Source organism: Triplophysa rosa, linkage group LG14, assembly GCF_024868665.1.
Source record: "Triplophysa rosa linkage group LG14, Trosa_1v2, whole genome shotgun sequence".
Classification (NCBI taxonomy): Eukaryota; Metazoa; Chordata; class Actinopteri; order Cypriniformes; family Nemacheilidae; genus Triplophysa; species Triplophysa rosa.
Window position 1 is genome coordinate 13,019,773 of NC_079903.1, and position 19,170 is coordinate 13,038,942.

The 19,170-nt window shown below is 39.6% G+C and overlaps 2 protein-coding genes across 3 annotated transcripts; both read left to right on the plus strand.

Moving 5' to 3' along the window:
* Nucleotides 1-931: 931 nt before the first annotated feature.
* oafa (OAF homolog a (Drosophila)) lies at nt 932-15,121 on the plus strand. The gene is made up of 4 exons (XM_057351804.1): nt 932-1,663; nt 10,712-10,846; nt 11,866-12,046; nt 13,293-15,121. Exons 1-4 carry the CDS (start codon nt 1,433-1,435, stop codon nt 13,559-13,561), a joined length of 816 nt encoding a protein of 271 aa, XP_057207787.1. The 5' UTR covers nt 932-1,432; the 3' UTR covers nt 13,562-15,121.
* A 1,164-nt stretch (nt 15,122-16,285) lies between these two features.
* tlcd5a (TLC domain containing 5a) lies at nt 16,286-19,170 on the plus strand. 2 transcript variants are annotated; one of them, XM_057351200.1, is made up of 3 exons: nt 16,286-16,560; nt 18,221-18,431; nt 18,540-19,170. In XM_057351200.1, the coding sequence occupies exons 2-3, from the start codon at nt 18,236-18,238 to the stop codon at nt 19,070-19,072; spliced, it is 729 nt and encodes a 242-aa protein (XP_057207183.1). In that variant the 5' UTR covers nt 16,286-16,560; nt 18,221-18,235; the 3' UTR covers nt 19,073-19,170. The 2 variants fall into 2 exon arrangements, with proteins under 2 accessions (XP_057207183.1, XP_057207184.1); XM_057351201.1 differs by lacking the exon at nt 16,286-16,560 and adding an exon at nt 16,578-17,121.

Genomic DNA, 19,170 nt, shown 5'->3' on the forward strand with positions numbered 1-19,170 from the left:
TGAAGTAACAGCTGGTCAAATGGAAATGACTAAGATCCTCCTTTTTCTTCTCGTTTACCCCCCCCCCAGAGTCGTAAATGCTTCAGTTTAGCTGCCGCGTGTTTACCTGAACTTCCCTACAATCTATTGCCCGTATTCACCAGTGTCCTGACAGTGTTTACTCAGGCCCATTGGCTTTCTGTTTGCTTTCTACTCCGGTGAAGATCTCCAATCCATGTGCTCAACAGTGATGTGCTTTCTGGGGAGGTTACATAGACTTGGGCCACCCAGAAAGAAATATATCACTTTGAAATAAGAGCTTGGGTGAGCCACAGCTGGAATATCTTCACAAAATATTTTGTATAGGCCGAAGTAGGCCTCTACCTATCAGTCATATATCAGAAATCCATACAAATCAATATTTTTATTAACTCACATTTTTAAACCTTACAATGATTTTAAAAAGAAAATCATTTTGGAACAAACTGCTTTTTAGATAATAGTATAATATGTGCATAAACAAGTTCCATATGATCTAGAATAGATAAAGGAACAGATATAAAATGTTTTTTTTTAAACTCAAAAATCAGGTTTTTTATTATGTTATCATGTTATTATTGTGTATTATTGTGTTAGTTCGCTGTATTTTTTTTTAGATATTATGGCTTAAATCAAAACAAACCAACTGCAGTTTGATTGATATGAATTGGAATGCACAGTAAAAAAAACATTTTTTAAAAATGGAGTGATCTCATTTTGGAACCAAACTCTTAGTTTTTCAAAACTTTTTTATGTCAATTAGAAATACATATTTTTGGCATTTCAGTGCATAGCGTAAGCAGAGATTTGCAACTGTAGGCTTGTGTTTTATCCAGACGCCTATTGGGTGATATTTGAGAGGACGCTGCGCCTTTAAGAGTGTTCGAGCGCTGCCAGCTAAACTTTGGGAGGCCGTAGGACTGCTGCTGCACTTTGGATAACGAAGGAAGTGACGAATCTGCAATACTAGTGGAGAAAAAAAGCTCCCGGTGAGGAAAACAGAAACTAAAATTGAAGTCAGAGTGTAAAGCGCAGCGTCCCGAGTCAGCGCGAACGTCAATGGCACGAGGACGAATGTGCACGAGCTCACAAATCAAAGTTCCCTCAGTGAGAGGCGCGAGACGACTGAAAACATCAGATTGACCCGTGTGTGACGCGGCTCTCCTACTACATGCTTATTTACCAAACGTGGGAAGCCTATAAACGTTTTTAACATACTTTATGAATTCGGTCGTATATCCAGCCTAAAAAAAATATGGATGAAGTGGACGTGTAATTTAAACGCGGACCCGCTGTGAGTCTATCCGAAGAGTCTTGAGGAATGAGTCGAGCCACATCAACGCTACATTATAACTGCTGGACTGTTATTCCAGTGCCTTCCGAGCTCGGACTTTGAGTTTTAGGATAATCTGGAATGTTGGCGAGGTGGATTTCATCGGGTTCAGTTCGGTTAACTGTGTTGGTTTGGCTGCTCGCGGTGTCGGTAAGTTTAGGGTCTAGTTCGGAGCTGAAGGTGAGAGTTCGTTTAGCCGATGGACAGATCACAGATGAAGTTCTGGAGGCGGACGGAGAGAAGGACTCCATCAGTGTGGAGTTCAAACAGGGAGATGGGACTCTTATCACGTTTGTGGCCGATTTCAAGCAGGTAAGCCAAAGACAACAGTGGTCGGGTTAAATTCGCGTTGTATTTCGATTGTCACATCGTGACTCACAACTTTCTGACATGCTATATGCATTTCTTAAAGTAGTTAAATGAACCTCAAAAAGTGATGGACATCCACAGATTGTGAAACTGGTGATCATGCCATCAGGATTACTGTTATGATTGTCCTGATGTGACTGTCAATTCAATCACATCAGCGGACCCCTACAGTACATCCAGCCCAGCCGTGGAGGATTTAATCACATTTGGGAATTCCTGAACTTTCCTTTATTCTTTTTATCAGTTCTACTGGCAGGCTTGTCTCCATTCCTTTAACATGTGGTTCCAATCTAAGTTTCCTCGTATCTCAGGGATTTATGGAGAGTTGAGTTAAGATGACTTCCAGCTGCCTTCCGGGATTTAGTGCATGCACTGCAGAGGCTATGAAAGACAAATATTCATTTATATTGATGACTATTTGTTAATGAAGTATCGTCACGCTGGCATCAAACTAACCAGGTGCTAAATGAACCAACTAGGTGTTTATTTTTATATTTGTTTTCTATTGTTTAGTTTGGAAACAATTTATCCTTAATTAACGTCAGATAATGTTAGCCTTCTTTTTTAATTTTTGGAAAAAAAAGAAAAGAAATGCAGACCATGGCAACGTGTAGCGATCAGATGAGGATTATTATTCTCTTTATACATTTTTATATTTCCAGATGGGTTAACTTGAAGATCATAAAAGAGTTTTTCTAGATTGGAGAAAGCTTACAGACATACTTGTGGATTTTGTGCTATACAGTTGGAAACAGTTGACTCATCTTTCAACAAGTGCTGTTTGGTCACAGCTGGGTTCTGGTTTGGATGGGAATCAGATGCGATTTATCTTGCATATCTCGAACGAAAATGAGATCATGCTTGTGGCTTTTGCGTAATGAAGGAACCAGACACATCCAAATTAAAAACACAAAATAGATAGCTTTAAAGCGTTGGTTATATAAGGTTGTCTGCATCATAACTCAGTTTCTCTTTCTCAGAAAACGCTGGCAACTGTTTAGGGGAAGAAGGCGTGTGATAATATGCTTGCATGAATGTTTCATCTCGGATACAGGCTCTTCTCTTAAATCGTGCCATTGACTTTCTTGTTGTATTGTGTTTCTCTGCATTCTGTCTCTGCCCATGGGCAGCATATGCAGCGAAGAAGATGAATTCATCTCAGCTCGTACCCGCTGCCAATGCTCATCTCCCTGTTGGTATATCTGTGACCTGCTTGGCGGCAAGCCAGCCTTCCTCTTTACTTTGAAATGTTATCACCCCGTAAGTTTAGCTGGAAACCTTGCCATAATGAATTCAACTGTTAGGAAATTGTTTATTGTGGCTTGTGGCAGGAGGTTTTTTTCTATGACTTAAATTTGAGCAACTCATTCTGAGTGGTGTTTTTCTTCTGAATTTATGTCGTTTGTCACCTGTGGGAACTTGTCTGTCTTTTATGTCCTCATTTCCAGTTTGTGTGCTGTGTATTTGAATGGCATTCAAGTGTGTAAACCTGCCCACTTTAACCCCGGCGGTCCAACCTGTTTGAGAAATGGCCCACTGAGTTACGTGGGATTGATGTGACCTTAACTCTACGCCACACATGCCTGAACCACTCTTAGGAATCAGTGTGGCACAATAGACCTTTAAAACACTCCTGTCAATTCGAATGAAAGACCACACCCATTGTGCACACAGTGAGCGGATTAATTTTCAGAGACAACTATTAGTAAGTCATTTGTACACAGATGACTCTTCACAGAAGTATGATGAACACTGCGAGCCGGTGGCGCTTTTGAAAAGCACACTAAAAAGGATTCTCATTTTGAACAGTTTGTTATGACCATTTTCAAATGAATCCATGTTTAGGTTACACTTTCATATTCATTTGTTGGCTTCAGGTAGGAAATATCTGACAGCCCCTTGGCTACCAGGTGATGTCTTTATTTAACCCAGAATTCAGTAGCTATATGGACCCTTTAAACACTGCTGCAAAGGAAGAGTGCTCTGTTTTCCCACAGAGAGTGGCGGACACTGTTATGCAAAGTACTTGTAACTGTTTTTGAAGTCAGTTGATCCAGACTTGCATTCCAGCAGTGACCGTAATAAAAGTATGTTCGGTTTTGCGGTTTTTCACCCCACTTTTTAGAAGTTTGTGTTAAACAATAAAAGCAGCTTTCCTACAGCTCAGCTGTAGGTTATGGGTGTGATTTTCAGTAAATTCCGAAAAACTCATAAAATAATCTAGAATGCACTGTTTGAATCAAATGTCTGGCATATGCATACATGTCAATGTAACCGTTGCATTTGGTAAAATCTTAGAAAGCAGATCATCAGAAAATCATGTCATGATTTCATCATTTTGACTTGTAGAATGCAGTGTAGATTATCATCACAATTATATTATTATTATTAATAATATAATATTAGTTGTTTTTTATTTTTTGCTATGCCACAGGACACATGTCTGATATATCTGTCAATTATCCATAACATTTTATTATCTGTCTTTCATGACAGGTTTTTTCCAAAGCAGCATGTCTTAACATCCTTAAGAGAATAAATAACTTCTGATCTGTTCGATTTATTGCCACATGAATCAAGCTTGGGTTACATTAGTTCTCCCTGAGTGCAACTTCCCGATACAAGACATTGTACAATGTGGGGTTGCTTCATTTTTTCCCCTGTTTTGTTGATGAGGCATATATTCATGGAAATAGAATATGTAGATCCCCTTTAGTCAACAGGAACTTTATCAAGCCTCCATGAAGTCTTCTCTCACGTTTCGATGTCTCTCTCTGTGTCTTCTCGTGCAACGTCTTGGCTTGATAAGCAGTGTTGAAACATTGACGTAACTTTATGGTTTAGTAGAATATGATGAAGAATCTGTGTTACAATCTTGATTTATTTTTGAATACATTGAGCCATTGTGCTGCTCAATATACTTGTTTTGTTAGTGTTAAGACAGTTGTGGAAGAAGTTAACAGCGTGAAGCATGTAACGTCATGATCTTGTGAAGTTAAGTGTATAACATCCGAGCTGCAGTGTCCACAATTGGACAGCTGTAAGAGGGTAAAGTTGTCCCTTCTGTCCTGCGGAGAAGCTCAAGTTAGCTACATGCCAAATGGAAGTCGTAGGTCACACACAGGCGGGCTGTTGAAGCAGTGGTCTTTCGACTTTGGTGTCGTATTCAGAGGAAATTTACTTTAGGAAGTTACCAATACAGATATACTCTGTAGCTTTTATTAGCAACTTTTATTTAAGGCAGTGCTTGTTATTATGCCTACTGGTAAGGCAGGTGTGCAAGATCTCACATTCCTCTAACTGGGGTGTTTCTCAAAGCCTCTGCTTTTCTGGTTCTCTTTTGTGTGAGGTTTCTGTTCATTAGAGCGAAAGGTTAAATGCCGGCATGCACCTGTGCTTTTTCACTGGCCTTTATAGAAAACCAATTAAAACATTTCCGCCATCACACAGGGAGCCGTAATCCTATTACAGCCAAATACTGATTATGGTAATTGTATAATAATATATACAATGTCATTTTCGTATGAGCTATTTTTAGCATAAATCATTTGCATGCCTGATTCTTTTGCCTGAGGTCATGTCATTTTGAATCTTTCCCCTAGCTACTTTAAACTGGATGTTTGGTTACAAGTGGGACTTTTGGTTATATACAGGTGCTGGTCATATAATTAGAATATCACCAAAAAGTTGATTTATTTCACTAATTCCATTCAAAAAGTGAAACTTGTATATTATATTCATTCATTACACACAGACTGATATATTTCAAATGTTTATTTCTTTTAATTTGATGATTATAACTGACAACTAATGAAAATCCCAAATTCAGTATCTCAGAAAATTAGAATATTACTTAAGACCAATACAAAGAAAGGATTTTTAGAAATCTTGGCCAACTGAAAAGTATGAACATGAAAAGTATGAGCATGTACAGCACTCAATACTTAGTTGGGGCTCCTTTTGCCTGAATTACTGCAGCAATGCGGCGTGGCATGGAGTCGATCAGTCTGTGGCACTGCTCAGGTGTTATGAGAGCCCAGGTTGCTCTGATAGTGGCCTTCAGCTCTTCTGCATTGTTGGGTCTGGCATATCGCATCTTCCTCTTCACAATACCCCATAGATTTTCTATGGGGTTAAGGTCAGGCGAGTTTGCTGGCCAATTAAGAACAGGGATACCATGGTCCTTAAACCAGGTACTGGTAGCTTTGGCACTGTGTGCAGGTGCCAAGTCCTGTTGGAAAATGAAATCTGCATCTCCATAAAGTTGGTCAGCAGCAGGAAGCATCAGAAGCGTCTCGCCTGGGCTAAAGACAAAAAGGACTGGACTGCTGCTGAGTGGTCCAAAGTTATGTTCTCTGATGAAAGTAAATTTTGCATTTCCTTTGGAAATCAGGGTCCCAGAGTCTGGAGGAAGAGAGGAGAGGCACAGAATCCACGTTGCTTGAGGTCCAGTGTAAAGTTTCCACAGTCAGTGATGGTTTGGGGTGCCATGTCATCTGCTGGTGTTGGTCCACTGTGTTTTCTGAGGTCCAAGGTCAACGCAGCCGTATACCAGGAAGTTTTAGAGCACTTCATGCTTCCTGCTGCTGACCAACTTTATGGAGATGCAGATTTCATTTTCCAACAGGACTTGGCACCTGCACACAGTGCCAAAGCTACCAGTACCTGGTTTAAGGACCATGGTATCCCTGTTCTTAATTGGCCAGCAAACTCGCCTGACCTTAACCCCATAGAAAATCTATGGGGTATTGTGAAGAGGAAGATGCGATATGCCAGACCCAACAATGCAGAAGAGCTGAAGGCCACTATCAGAGCAACCTGGCCTCTCATAACACCTGAGCAGTGCCACAGACTGATCGACTCCATGCCACGCCGCATTGCTGCAGTAATTCAGGCAAAAGGAGCCCCAACTAAGTATTGAGTGCTGTACATGCTCATACTTTTCATGTTCATACTTTTCAGTTGGCCAAGATTTCTAAAAATCCTTTCTTTGTATTGGTCTTAAGTAATATTCTAATTTTCTGAGATACTGAATTTGGGATTTTCATTAGTTGTCAGTTATAATCATCAAATTAAAAGAAATAAACATTTGAAATATATCAGTCTGTGTGTAATGAATGAATATAATATACAAGTTTCACTTTTTGAATGGAATTAGTGAAATAACTCAACTTTTTGATGATATTCTAATTATATGACCAGCACCTGTATACAAGAGAAATGTTAAAGCCCCCATTTCTACATTCTGATTTACGTGAACTCTACAAACAACTTTCATGTACGTAGTAGCGACTTGGCTTGTGGTGTATTTGCAAAAGAAACAAGCAATTTCAAACATAAACATCTTTGTTGTGGCGCAACAAAGCACATTTAGTTGGCATTGCATTTAAGATAATTAATCAATGTCATTGCGTACTAGTGTTAAGTATGGCAGAATCATAAAAAAACTAGCTTTTGTCAGTTTGTTGTGCTTGATCTCTGCAGACCACATATTAAAAATTGTCAAAGTGTTTTATGTTTGAGATACAAACAAATATAAAGTTGGGAGGCTTGTCTCATATGAACTGCTACAGATCCAAAGAGCAGTTGCGTGGTTAAGAATCTCTAGCCCAAACCCTCAGAATAAAATAACCACAAAAAACACAATGATTTTTATCATAGTTAAAAGGATAGTTCAGGCCCCCCCCAAAAAAATTGTCCTGAATTACTCTCTCTAGTTGTTCCAAGCCTGTATAAAATTCTTTGTTTGTTGAACACAGAGAAAGATATTTGGACAAATGCTGTAACCAAACAGTTCTTGGCCACCATTGACTACCATAGTGGGAAAAATGACAATGATAGTCAAAAGTGCCCCAGAACGGTTTGCTTTCCTACATTCTTCAAAATATCTTCTTTTGTGTTCAAAAAGTTATAAAGTAATTTTTCCTACTATGGTACTCAATGGGGTCCAAGAACTTTTTGGTTACAAGCATTCTTCCAGATATCTTTCTCTATGTTCTTCAGAACAAAGAAATCTATACAGATTTGGAACAACTCGAGGGTGAGTAAATGATGACAGAATTTTCATTTTTTGGTGAACTGTCCCTTTAAGGGGTGTTAAAATTTGTGTATAAATTTGCATGTCACACATCACACAGTCAGATGTGAGATCTATTATTTTGATTAGTTACATTAAGGAATGTGCTTGATCACTAATGTCTCTCAGATAATATTTGTTTATGTGATGTTGTGATGTCATGCATTGAATCGGGCAATGAATTAGTGATGACTATGGTCATTCGAGACCAGTGGCAGCCACAGCCAACAGGAAGTGTTTGTGCACTTGTGTTATCCACCTCACTACATTCAGTATCAGCCCTTCAATCATATCACCGAAACAAGCGTGAAAGTGCAGCCAACGGTGAACTTTTATCTATTACCTTTTGTACTCGATAATAAATCTGCACCCAATGCATGATGGGATATTTCAGAATAAGTAGTGGAGTTGTGAGCTGTAAGTGCAGTGCCACAGAACTAGGTGAGTTTGTACTTTACTAACCCGTGTTTGATATTCTTATAAGAATGAAGGTTCAGAGAGGTGAGACGAGGATCTACCTGACCGAACTGTTTACTTGCTAACCTGGCTTAGGCATGTTCCTACACGGAGGGGGTCAACCAGAGAATTGTAACACGACCCCAGAGGCGCTCGGGATAGTGAAAAGCAAAAACTGTACACACTGCAGATAAGGAAAGAGGAAATTGGCAAACGACGACTGACAATAAAGGGTGGTTTATTGTCTGAACTACTGATATCTGCTCAAGCTTGGTAAAGTCAAGTGCGATTGCTGTACGTCAGCAGGTGCGGATGTTCTACCTGTGCGATGTGAGATTGCAGAAGGGAAAGGTAGCCCAGCCTGGATTTTTCTTACGCTTGGGTTTCTCCCTACTGTCAGCAAGGTGGTGGCAAAGGAGTGACGCCAACACTTCCCTATAATTAAAATGAGTGCCTTGAGCAGTTCCCCTCACGACGCCCCCCCCCTCTCTCTTTCTTAAACCAAGCCGCCTGTCTGCCGACTGGGAGGTCCTATAGTGGCCAAGCTTGAAATAACAAGTGCCTGCTCACTCCTCCCTCTTGTGTCTGCTGATTGTTCGGTCACCCGTGCGTTAATTCTGCCTGGTCAGCGTCCTCTGCTGGTTTATTAAAACTCTCTTATATTTCTGCTGCTTTACAAGAAATTCCATCCAGAACAATTAACATTACGCTTTTTATCTGTCCTGTAAGAAGTGTAAAACGGTAGCAATAGGTTTTTGATGTGATTTCATCACCTTCACATGGCCTTGCAATGCCGTCTGTTCAAATCCTTGAGCCTTCACCTCACCCAACTGAAGGAAGACTTTGTAACAATGCTCTCGTGTTATGTTTTCTCTGGAGTTGTGCGAATGTGGAAAAAAAGTCTGAAAAATCTTCCTAAACATTAAACATCTACACATCCTTTTTATGAATGATGGTTTTTCTTTTTCTACAGAAATGTGTTGCTTTCTTCTATAATTTGGATTTTGTGTGGGCTTTGTGTTTAATTTGACAGGGTTTCTATTGTTTGGATGTCAGCGTTATGTGATGGATTCCAGCAGGGAGGCTGTTATTTTACCCAAAAAGTTGGCAGAAATATTGAAAAAATTCACCTCTTAGTTATGCTATGTTAAAGTAAATGAGGTGCAACAATGTGAAAATACAATATCCGTTCGAAAAGTTGTCTGAAACAGCCTGGGAAAAATTGAGACCGTTCTAAATTTTCATTAAATCAGCATTTCTAGATGTGTTGTGGTCATTTCAGTCCAGTGTCTGTTGAATTTCAACAAAATCAAACCTCAGGAGTGACATAAAGTCATTCAACAGCAATGTGAAAGACTGACAGCATGACAAGACACATGAAAACTGGGATAAAATGGAGGTTATCACATAAAAAAAGAACTTATCCTAAGTACATGTACAAATATTGGAGTTGTATTGCTTAGAAGTGAATATGAACTTGTTTTCTTTGCAGTATTTAATCTGAAAAAAATACAGAGCGTCTTTTCTGCTATTTTTACCTGTTTCTCCAGTATTCATTTTCTACAAATAAATGCGAATAGAAACAATAGTTTTATTTGAAATTTGGTATAAATATTGTTAGTAGTTCACAGAACGAAACAAAAAGATTGTTTTACATTTTACTAAACACATAACTATAGAAAAATTTTAAATCAGCAAAACGTTAAATTTTTCTGCGGCTGTATGTATTTTGCTCCTACTGTTTTTGCAGAGAACAAAACCGAAACTGTACAATATCTGCAAAACAAACTTCATTTGAAATTTAAGAGGTGATTGATTCTTGGCTGTGTTTATCCACCATAGGCTCAGTGAGTACAGAATTGGGATGAGACCTCCAGAGCCAACAAAGACAGCTTTGGCTTGTTTGTTTTGATTGTCTCAGAAAACCTCCTACTGTGCAAGTGAAATCCTGAAAGCTTGCACCCTTCTGTCGGTTCTGTTCTTGAGAGCTCACTGTGAAAAACAGAGGAGGGAGTTGGGAGAATGTGTGTGTGTGTGTTCTGTTGGCAGAGCCATGGGGATGCCAGAGCAAGAGTAGCTGATGAATGGGTAGACAGGACCCTTCCCTCCGGGGTTTCCCATAATGCCTTTACATGGACGTCTTTATAGGCACGGGGCCGGTGCCAGGGTCCTGGTCTGGTTGCTATGAGGAACCCAATGATGTGCTGAAATATATGGTGTCTGTCTGTTGTTCTGGGCTTGAATGCTATAAAATCTTCTAATTACGATGTCACTGTATGCTTGAAGGTCGGTGGCTGAATTTGAAATGCTAAAAGGCATGTGAAGAATGCAATGCAGGAAGCCACGCAAGAAGCCAAATTTAAGACTTGAGCTTGTGCAGGATATTTCTCATGTCTAATATATGTGTCTTTAATGAAGATGTGGCATAATTGAGTAATGACTGCATGTCTTCCTCACAGGATGTGAAGATCTTTCGGGCGCTGATCCTGGGAGAGCTTGAGAGAGGGCAGAGCCAGTACCAGGCGCTCTGCTTCGTCACACGCCTCAACCACAATGAGATCATCCCCAGCGAGTCCATGGCCAGACTCCGGCAGGTCAGTTCATTGAACTCGCACCCGCCTCGGCTAGGGAGAAGTCATTAGGGTGAAAAGGTTGTGAGGGAGCAGATGCAGGATGGAAGGCTCAGACGGGACATGACATAATGCAGCAGTGAGATGTTTAAAAAGGAGATTTCTGAGGCTGTAAAAAGGTTTTTGATGAGCTCCTGGGAGGTCGGCCTTGGTAGTCTTGGAATGTGTGAATATTAATGAAAAATGCGATAAAACACTTTAAGCATCCTGATATGTCAAAAAGTTTGCCCAGCTGGCCAAACAGCTTTATGGGAACAAACAAAATTACATTGAATACGAGTTTGAATGTTCCCAGCATGCATTGCCGCATGGTTAATTTTGTGTTTTTGTTTTTAATATTAGTGTTTTAGTTCTTGCTGGCATTATTTATGCTCTGTTGTTGTTGTTGTCGTCGTCGGTAAGCGTCGTTTTTTTAAATAAATTATGAGGTTTTTGTGTTATTGAGGCGTAAGTGCAGGTTTTTTACCATTTACTCACCCTCTTGAAAGTTTTAACCTGTATGGTTTTCTTTCTTCTGCAGAACACAAAAGAAGATATTTTGAATAATGTTGGTACCAAACAATGACATTACCCATTGATTTTCATTGGTTTTGTGTCCATACAATAGAGGTGAATGGGAACAAACATTCTTCAAAACATCATCTTTTGTGTTCTGCAGAAGAAATGAAGTCGTACAAGTTTGAAATGACAAGAGGATGAGTAGATGACGACAGAATTTTCATTTTTGAGTGAACTATCAGTTTAAACAATCAGTCTGTCTGCTCTATTTATGTTCAGCCGACAAAAAATGTTTAGTTCTGTTATTCACCATGTAAACATGACTATGTTTTGACAATGCATGATTTTAACATAATTCTTTTGAGTTTGTTGGACTTCAGTCCCTGTTAGTAAACTCAAAAAAGTTGCCTTATTATTTTAAGATGACTCAACTCTTTTTTTTTTACAGTGTACCTCAGCCTAAAACCTTCTTTTTGTCTTGGCAGAAAAATCCCCAAGCCATCCGCATAGCAGAAGAGAAGAGGAGCACGGAGATGCTGAGCATGAACGTAGCGGTCAACTTGACACGAACATGGCAGTTGAGCACCCACATCCACAACATCTGCAGCGTTGCCCGGGAGGCAGTGTACACGCGTGAGGCTGACGTCAAACACTGGCTGGAAAAAGGCAAGCATATAATTAATCCCTTAATTATATTCTACCCAACCCAGCATGCTTAAATATATATATATATCGCTGACATAGTGTTCTTACATGTTAAAGGAACAATACAGCATTTTTAGGAGGATCTATTGACGGAAATGCAATATAAAATACAAAACTATGTCTTCAGAGATGTATAAAGACTTTATGTAATGAACCATTAAGTTTGTAATACCTTAGAATAAGCTGTTTATATCTACATACAGAGCGGCCCTACATACATTGAATTTGCCGCCATGTTTTGTACAGCAGCCCTAAACGGACAAACAACTCTACAACGCGCGTTTCCTCTTCCTCTCCGCTGTGGTATCGTGGTGAAACGGATTGCGGGATGATCCGTACGGATCGTGCTCTCTGGTTCGGAACGCATGTGACCTGCGGATTAACTGAAAGTTTATTCATCATTGAGTAAAAGAGTAAAACGCGCTCTCGCTCGCTCTCCAGTTTCAGCTCCAATGCGCTCTCTCTCTCTCTCAAGCATCTGGACGAGTACAATATTAAAGCGGTTCCAGATAAACAAACTGCTCTGTCACACAGCTAATATTACAACAACAACATATCTTGGTATGTTAGTATGTTACTCACACACTGATCCGAATCAAAGCAACCTCCTCGGGGGTGATTAGACGATCTTTCTCTCCAACGTCTCTCTGCTGGAAAGTATCTCCATAGATATCTGTGAGTATCTCTGCTAAAAGCCTTAGTACCGCGGGTCTTAACGCGTCTCTGCTGGAAAGTCTTTAAACTTAAAATCCACAAACCTTTTATTTGATGTAATACATAAGACATCGCTCTTTCTACAGTCTTTCTAATGCCCGCAAAATCTCTTCCCTGCGTCAACATGAGAACGACATCTTTTTGTACTGTGGTGGCCACCGTCGTGTTTGGACTGAGCGATTCGTGGCAAATCTATAATACAAAAACTGCGCCTTTAAGTATAGAGTTGAGCTTCACCTTAAAAATCATCTTTAACCATTAGTAGTTACGGCTGCAATAAATTGTAATTCTCTGATCTTGTTGAGTCTATCCAACCCTGTTTCACATCAGCTTAGGGAAAGAACATCTGCTCCATCAGTAAAATGCCTAAATGTATTGTAACCAGTTTAGATGATCAAAGTTTTAATTGGAACCTCTGCATTCGTCCAACTGAACTACATCGCTTACAGCCCTAATGCTTGTCAACTGGGATTTTGATTCTGCTGTTCTGCAGGTGTGGAAGGCTCCATGTTCGAGCCCTTAGCAATAGAAGTGCCTGGCCTTCCAAGCTGTGGGACGGTGAAGGACCTTTGGCAGCCTTGTTCCTGCAGCTACAACTTCAGACTGGAGTGGTACCCCTGCCTGCTAAAATACTGTCGCAACAGGGACACCTCCAGCAGGGGCAGTCCTTATAAATGCGGCATCAAAAGCTGCAGCAAGGGTTACCATTTTACATACTATGTGCCCCACAAACAGCTGTGCCTATGGGAGGAAGAAACCTAGAGAATTAAGACTCTGCTTCCAGAAAAACTGTTAATGTGACCTTTACCATGGGGTTTGTTCACCTCCAAGCCTTCAGACGCATGTGCCTACAGAGATGTTTAAATTACTTTTCCTTGGATGAGTGTTTGCGGAGCTGTGATTAAAGCTGGACTTTACAGCATCTGAGCAGCGCCGTGGTCTGATTTAAAATCTTTAGACCAGTCTGCCAGATCTTTTATTTTTGAGGAACAGTCATTGTTGCATTTGGCTGATGCATTTCAGTTGGTCAGTAGTATTTAAAGCTCTCATCCTGGTCCTGTGGAATGAGTTTCTAGATGCATTGATTTGTGAAATGCAGCAAGTTTAAGATAAATTTGTCAGTATAAAACAAGATGTTGTCTTTAATTTAGCTTGCGTCAGGTTGCCAATCTTTCTTTTTTCAGAAACTGGTATTATTTATTTTGCAGTGGGAAAATATTGAAGATCCTTAAGCACCGTGCACATTTATTTTTATTTAATTTTGTTTTTTATTATTTTCTTGTATGCTGATACTATGTTCCGAATGGGTTACATTCAAGGCACTGTTTTAGGTTTGCAGTGGACGTACACATTTGGATTATGTTGGTACAGATGGATAACACTATTTGTTGATTCATTCAGTCTTCGTCGTAATTCAGACAGATGCAATCATGTGAATTCAATCACCTCAAGTCTTAATGCTGACAACAATAATGTTGGATTGTGTGTATATGAGGGGTCATTGGATCATATGGTATTATAACAGTATCATTCAAGGACCATTTGGTTTAGCTCTGCTTGCAATGTGTTGCTGTCGAAAGTCACATTTTGTATGTGAATAAGAAGCATTACACCCTCACTAGCTGGAAACAGTCGACACTGTTACTTTGGTTCCTTGTGTTATTTTACCAAAGTCAGATCAGGGTATGTCCTGACAAAACAAGAATGAAAGGCAATAGAGGCAGCAGTCATTCACTAAGTAAAGTCCTGAGATCTTTGTTACTGTGCACCCAACACTGCCATCTTCTGGTTATGCAACATTACTTAACCTGTCTCAACAGAGCTGGGAACCTCAAATTTGGATATATGTCCTATTTTAAGGAATCCTGTTTTGTGTGGTATTAAATGTCTTAAAATTTTTCAGCTTCAGAAGTCGCTCTTTAAACAGGACCAAGACCACGGAATGAGCCCTATCATGAATGTCAAAAACTGTATTTTATCACTTTCATTTACCTTCAACACATGTCTTCCTTTTCTTACTATCAGAATATTAACTTTTAACATGCCTCAGTTGTAGTTTATGGTACTAAAATGTTTATACTGATTTGTTTAATGTTTTGTTTTTGAAGAGTTTAAGTGTTATTATTTGTTAAAAGTGTTGTTTGAGATCACCTGAAACCACCCTAGCCAACAGTTATTGTCTGGAATCTAAGTGCCTTGATGATTCAGTGTTTACTTTTTCTTTAAAAAGATAAAGCTGGTTTGAATAAAGTCTCAAAACTATTTTCCTACGAAAATGACTACGAGCATAATATGAAGAACTTTTAAATAAAACCTCCTTTGGCAAAGTGTAATAACCTGTCTCTTTTAAAAGCAGTTCTTTTAAATACTAATACAACTGTCTGCTTTTAGTACAGTGGTTGACACAATTTTCACACATACTGTATCTAAAAGAATAAGTATAATGACATTTAATTATAAGGTGTTAAACGTTATCATACAACGTAAGTGTTTTTGTGCTTAAAGACATTTTTCTGGTGCCAAGATATATTTTTTTCTGTTTGGCAGACATCTTTCTTGTGCTCAGACGACATTTTCCTTGCTCAAAAATGGCTTTGGTGCCACCGGGAATGATCTAGCTTGATGTCTCGGCACTTGCAGAATGGCTCGTCAAGACAAATTGAGATTTTCTTATAAGTGCTCTGAAAATGATGGGATGACAGGATTGTGGGACTCCCGTCTATGAAGTCATCCTCCTCTGGTTCATCTAGCTCCATAGGAACCTCATCCCTGTTACTGCCAGGCATTTGTACATGAGCCAGAAGCCAGGCGTTTGCAAAGAAGCCGCTTGGCTGTTGTTTGTGGCCTCCACTTTACTCCTCTTTGCTTAGGAACCGCACTGAGCTTTGGCCTGCTCAAAGACAGGCTGCAAGCTTGTTTTCTTCCCCGAACACATTAATCAATTTGTGCAGAACTATTAAGTATTTCACTATTAAGCTGATTTACATGTAACTGTCAAAACACACATCAGCAGTGACTGATTTTACAGATCTTCAACAGTGGCAGCATTGTGATGTCATAAAGAATATTTTTGAATTTCTTTGCCTTACCATTGAAATGTTTTGCCTAATGTTAACTTAAAAAAAGATACAAAATTGATCCCACATTTGTGAAAAATCAAACCAAATAATTTCCTAGCAATAATACACTAATAATAGCCTACTTGTTTTAAGCAGTCTCGAGTAACAGAGGTATATAGCTATGATAACTGTAACAGTAAATAAAAAAGCTCCAAGTAATTCATGTAGAAAACAGGCAAATGAACATGGAGTGGAGACCTACAAAGACCATTATACTGTAGTTTCAATTAAACTCTTAACACTGGTCTATAATCCATTATAACTATAAAATCCTTTCGAATGTGATTTTTTCCCGACGCGATTACCGTGTTGTAGTCTCTTGCGCGGTCCATACCAGCAGGGGGCGCCCTCCTGTAAAGCATGTATCTTCCTCTTTGTTGTCATCCTCACTGTGTGTTGGCCAGCCGCTGAGAGATCGAGGGCTGAAATGTGGCTTTTGTTTGTGCGGTGATTTGCGTCCCATCTCCAAGTCAATGCCGGAGATGAACACGCAGATGAACTCGGAGATCCCGCAAGGCCTCGTGTCGGGTACGAGAGGTGCTGAGGCTGGAGTCACAAAGACGGAGCGCATCCACGATGAGGACTAAATAGCTGCTCGGCCTGTCAATGAACATGTTGTTGAGGACGTGAACATTTTAAAAGGTGAATAAATATATACATATATATAAGCAGAATATACGTATTTTCTTTATTGCACGATTAGCCTGCTACTCTTTATTTAATCAAATCTACAGCTTAATTTAAGAGTATTAGCCTTAGTTTCTGTTTCGAACTCGTTATTGTCCGGAGAATGTGTGCTTTCTCTCATTTTTTTTATAATTAGTCATTTTGAACTTTGTAACTTTGGGAAATGACACCTGTTACAAGAACAATGCCTGTTTTATTGGCTGTTTGATAAGACCATACCAGTATCCCATCATTTGAATAGCCTGATATGGGCCCGCTAATATTGACAGATAGTGCTCGTGGAGTTCATGGGCTGACAACATTGTTGGAATTTAGAAAAGAGAGCCGTGGTTGCCACAGTAACTTTTGCTCTAATTTTGACACAACCTGATGTAAGCCAGACTTGAGTATTTCTCAACTGTTCATGCGAAATCCAATGCTACCCCTTTAGACACTTGAGGGGTTTTAGTGGTTATCCTACAGCAGAATCACAGGCGAGACATTTTGACTTCTTTCAACAGCGTTGTGCTGTTTCATGTAAGTACTTATAATGCATGCACTCAGAGATGGGCAGTATTTTCATGAAATGTGTTTAAAATGCGTATTAAATTACTTTTGAGGATTTTGGTAGTTGTATTTTCCTTAACAAAAAAAGTCAAATGCTATTTGTAATGAAATACTCTGAGAGACTGTATTTTGTATTTTAAAATACATATTCAAATATGTCAGTTTATACTTGCGTGCAATAACTTTCATCACCAGGCAGGGCTGGCACCACTGTTCAGAAATTGCTGAAAATATTTAAGAAGACAATATTTTAAGACGTATTTAAGTATACCTTTAATGCCTCTCCACCAATTATCAATTTCAATAAATTCCATGTATACCATATGCAATATTATGGTCAACAAAACTTACATTCCTGTACCTCCATAAAAACATATACAATGCTTAACTAAAGACTTGAACTAGGCAATTACAACAATTGCATTGGTCCTATTGATATCATATCAAGCAAAACACCAATTTACAAGTTTTTGGTGTGCTTCAGAAAAACAGACATTCGTTGTTAGATTTAAACTGATTCTACATGCATAGCTGACTGTTTCCAGGAAAATCAGTGGAATCATCTTTTTGTCTGAGAGAAGATGTGTAGATGTACAACTGGCATTTGTCTATAAAACATACTATGCCGTTTGTAGCGCTTCCTAAAGTCGAGCACCTATTGCATTAAGTGCCGTGGCACTGCCCCAGTAGTTTGAAAAGTGCCGGGTCAAATGCCAGCTCGCCCCCGTTGCTCCGGCTCCTGTCACCAGGCTTTATAGGACTAGCAATACTGAGCGGTTGATGGACTGCTGTTTAGTTAAGAAAACTTTTCTCTTTTTCTTCTATGTGTATCTAACGCCACTGTTACTCTCGGACTTCAAATGATTGCTTGTATTTGTATTTTCAAATGACAAGTTACTTGTATTTTAATTAAATACATTTTTTCACAGCAGTATTTTGTACTTTATTTAAATACATTTGATGAGTAAGTATTTCATTTGTAACTAAATACTGCCCATCTCTGCATGTACTAGTCCTATTAACATTTTAATATATTATGTTCATTTGAAATCTGATTGTGATTTATTAGATTCGCAGAATAAAGATGTCGCCGTTGCTGTTGGGAGTCGGAGTGTGTTTAGCTGGGTGGATTGCTCTGTACGCTTTGCTGTGTTACACAAATGGCTCTTGTGGCTACGAATGGAACTGTCGACTTGTTACACTACTCCATGGCATTCTTGCTGTCTGTGTAACAGCTTACATTGGATACATAGATGGACCGTGGCCTTTCACCTACCCAGGTAAGATTTGTCATAATGTGTTATTATGAATGATGTGTAGCACGGTTAGCATGTCATAAATAATGAGATGCTAATGTTTTCCACATACTGTATACTTTTCATTTGCAGGTACAAAGAACAGCCCTCTGCAGATTACTGCTATGGTGATCAGTCTGGGCTACTTTATCTTTGACATGGCGTGGTGCGTGTACTTCCGCACCGAGGGGCTGGTGATGCTCGCCCACCACACCATGAGCATCCTGGGTATTCTGCTGACCCTGTGGCTGGGGGAGTCAGGTATCGAGGGTTGCGCCGTGCTGTTCGGCAGCGAGATCACAAACCCCCTCCTCCAGACTCGCTGGTTCTTGAAACATTCCGGCCGTTACGACAGCTTCCTTGGAGACCTTGTGGATGTTCTCTTTGTGATGTTGTTCGTGTTTATGCGGATTTTCGTCGGCGGCACTATGCTGTACTGCGAGCTCATCTCCCCGAGACCCAAGTTTATTATTAAATGTGGTGGTGTAGCCATGTACGCACTGTCATGGGTCTTCATGGCTGACATTGCCCGTTTCGCATATCGGAAATCCCAGGTCAAATACCAGCGTTGGATGAATCGCCACAGGATGGCAGATGTCAATGGGCAAGATGTGAAGAGAGATTGAAAGATTTTGTCAGATACGACAAGCTTATTGGCCTTTCATCTTTAATACTGGAGAGAAGAATTTGATTCAGAACAGGCGTACCAGCTAATATAGCTCTG